At 37.3% G+C, this 2,891-nt stretch overlaps 1 protein-coding gene across 1 annotated transcript; it reads right to left on the bottom strand.

Annotated features, from left to right (window-relative positions):
• Positions 1-550: 550 nt before the first annotated feature.
• LOC145041893 (putative purine permease 6) lies at positions 551-2,476 on the bottom strand. Its single transcript, XM_078990116.1, has one exon. It carries the CDS (start codon positions 2,265-2,267, stop codon positions 1,170-1,172), a length of 1,098 nt encoding a protein of 365 aa, XP_078846242.1. The 5' UTR covers positions 2,268-2,476; the 3' UTR covers positions 551-1,169.
• Positions 2,477-2,891: the final 415 nt, after the last annotated feature.

Below are 2,891 nucleotides of genomic sequence, written 5' to 3'. Positions count from 1 at the left end.
GTCCCGTGGACCAGTTTCCACCAGATTTTCTATCTCCATGACCTTTACTACTTTTTGTTCTAATAACCTGGCTTTTCACCACTGGTTGTTCTTCAACTTCCTCACCTACCACCGATAAATATAAATGCACTTTTTGCTTTGTTTCAGACATTACATGTCTCAGGTGAACTACAACTTATTCATCTACAAGCTCCATGACATACCCATACTTCGAGTGTTTAAAAGACAAACATATATAACTATTAAACACATCAACCTTATTTCTAACCATTTGTAATAACACTTGTGGTCAAAGTTAAGAGGAAGATTTAAACCATAATTTTTCACATTATTTCTAACGTAAACCTCATTTCCATCAATTGACTGTCACAACCCTCCCGTACACAGAATAATAAAACTCATTTTTACAAAACACTTTCCACAAAGACAACGGAAAAACGACTTCTACTGATTTAAAGCATTCATAAAAATGAAAAGAATTTGTTTATGGTGAGTAAATGTCATAAAAAAACGATAATAACTTGAAAAAAACATATATAATTGTTGATTATCGCTTAAAACGACTACATCTACCACTTCTGCAGAGAAATAACTATTTCCGCAAAGGAGTACATAGGATCCTACCAATTCCTCAGAAACGACTACAACTATCAATTCCTCAGAGCAATTAAGTGATTCGTAGAGCCAACATAGGATCCGCAGAAACGCCTCTGTGGAACCTTAAAAACCCCGAAAAATTTTATCTTTTAGTGCTCCCACCTCATTTCCAAAGAGGTGTGCTAAGATCATCAAAAGATTAAATGGATCCATAGAACACCCTTTGCGGATCTTATGATCATTTTACAAATTTCGAATTATATAACTAAAAGGTGAAAACACCCGTTATTTCATGAAATTTCTCATATAAAATACACAGCCTTATTATCATAAAAGCCGGCAGACAACACTTCCAATGGAAGCTTCGTTTTCCTATTATTGGTTACATTGACAACCAATGTAAAAATGCAATCGACTGTTTCATGTTGCATTTTGAATTGTGTATTTGTGTTTTTATACACCAAAAAAGCTGTCCCCATCGAAGGGTATACTGGTATTTTCATGATACTTGAAGTCCATTCTGATAAATGTTCTCATCGGAGTTACTTCTGAATTCTGATGGATATACGTTTTCACGTTTCAGAAGCCTCATCGGCGACTTCACCACCGTTTTCCGGCCGAGATTCGTCAAGATAATGCTGATAAACATACGAAGCAAATCCCCAAATCGCCAACACAGTAGCAATCACCTTCATCCCATTCATCTTTTCCCTAAATATAACTACCGCTAAGATCGGAATAATCGGCAAAGCCAAGGTACTGATTACATTCGAGAAAAGCGACGACACCTCAAAGATCAACCCAACTCCACCGATCGTCGCAATCTGCCACGCCACCGCTATACAAACCATGATAACCAGGTACGCCATCTTCCCCAATTCAAAATTCACCATCTCCCCCTGCAAATCGTTCCATTCACCACTGATGAAAAGTGCCAAAAGCGTTACAATCGACGCCACTAACGACTGGTAGATTATCATATTCAATACCATGGTGAAAGTTTCCCCCTTTAACACTTTCTGAAACGATAGTTGCGTTAATGAAAGACCTAATGAATATAAAGCAGATGCAGCGACTGTGCACACGAATCCCAAAGTTAAATACCGTTTCCGGGAAATCCCGACTTGGGTTTCTTCCGAATCGCTTTGGAGAACGAGTAAAACAGTGGAGATTGTTAAAAGAACTAACGAATTCACGATTAATGGTGTTAATTTCTGCGCGTTTAGGAAGAATGCGAAGAACGCATTGAAAGCAAGCTGGGTTGTGCTGATGAGGGAGAATGTCGATAATGGAAGGTAGAATAATCCGACTGAGTATAATATACTTGTTAGCGATTGTAATGCTCCGAGAGAGATATAAATTGCTGAAACGATTAAAATGGAAGGTGGGTTTCTTCGATTAGTTTGTGTGGATTGATGATATGTTAATGGTTTGAAGTGGAGATAGAAGGGGATTAAAACAGGGAAGCCAACGGTTTCCACTAGTGACGTCAGCCAAACGCTTTTGCCGCCTTTGTTGTAGTACAGGCGGCCGAGTAAGGTGGCGGCGGTTTGGCCAAAGAGGACGCAGAGGATGTGCGTCGCCATTCTCAGCCACCAGTTTTTGTTTATGGGTCTTGGAATGGCGGAGGATTGTGGTGGTGGGTAGTGGTCAACGGGTGGTGCTGACATGAAATTGATGGGGTGGGGAATTGGAAATTGATTTGTAGGGAGGTTGTAGGGTGGTTTTGGGAGTAAGAAAAGTAACTATACCGGTGAAGATGATCACCATTTACCACCATGTTTCGTACATGACATAACTAGTTGTGAAGGTGGGTGTGTTGTGGTTATACATGTCTTCGAGAGGTCTTAAGTTTATATTCAAATTCATGCTTTTTTGATGTTGGTGTAATGTATGTATTTGACACGATTGATGCATGTGAAATTATACAAAGGTAAGAATAGGTTCAAATTAAATAAGAATGTTTATGTTATTATGAGTATATTAATAATCTATGTAAGATAAATGGATAATGATTAAAAGGGTAATATATTTTTCGATTTGTATACATTTGGCCATTGAGTTTTTTTTTCGTCCATATTTACCATTTCAACTTGTTAAACTGTACACATCCAGTCCTTATGACCGGTTACTACAGGTTAGTCGGAAAAAATAACTTATCAGGGTAATATATTTCTCATTTTATACTCATTTAGTCCTTAATATTTTTGTACACATTTAGTCTTTAATATTTTTTTTTGTTTCAAAATAAGTTATTTTTTTGTTTTTGTATCAATTCAGTACTTATGAATAAT

This window comes from Lactuca saligna, chromosome 1, assembly GCF_052625555.1.
Source record: "Lactuca saligna cultivar CGN05327 chromosome 1, ASM5262555v1, whole genome shotgun sequence".
NCBI lineage: Eukaryota > Viridiplantae > Streptophyta > Magnoliopsida > Asterales > Asteraceae > Lactuca > Lactuca saligna.
This window is presented reverse-complemented; position numbering and strand designations above follow the sequence as displayed.

Bases quoted from the DNA above. Each gene is read 5' to 3' on its own strand.
- LOC145041893 (XM_078990116.1), bottom strand. From the start codon at position 2,267: ATGTCAGCACCACCCGTTGACCACTACCCACCACCACAATCCTCCGCC.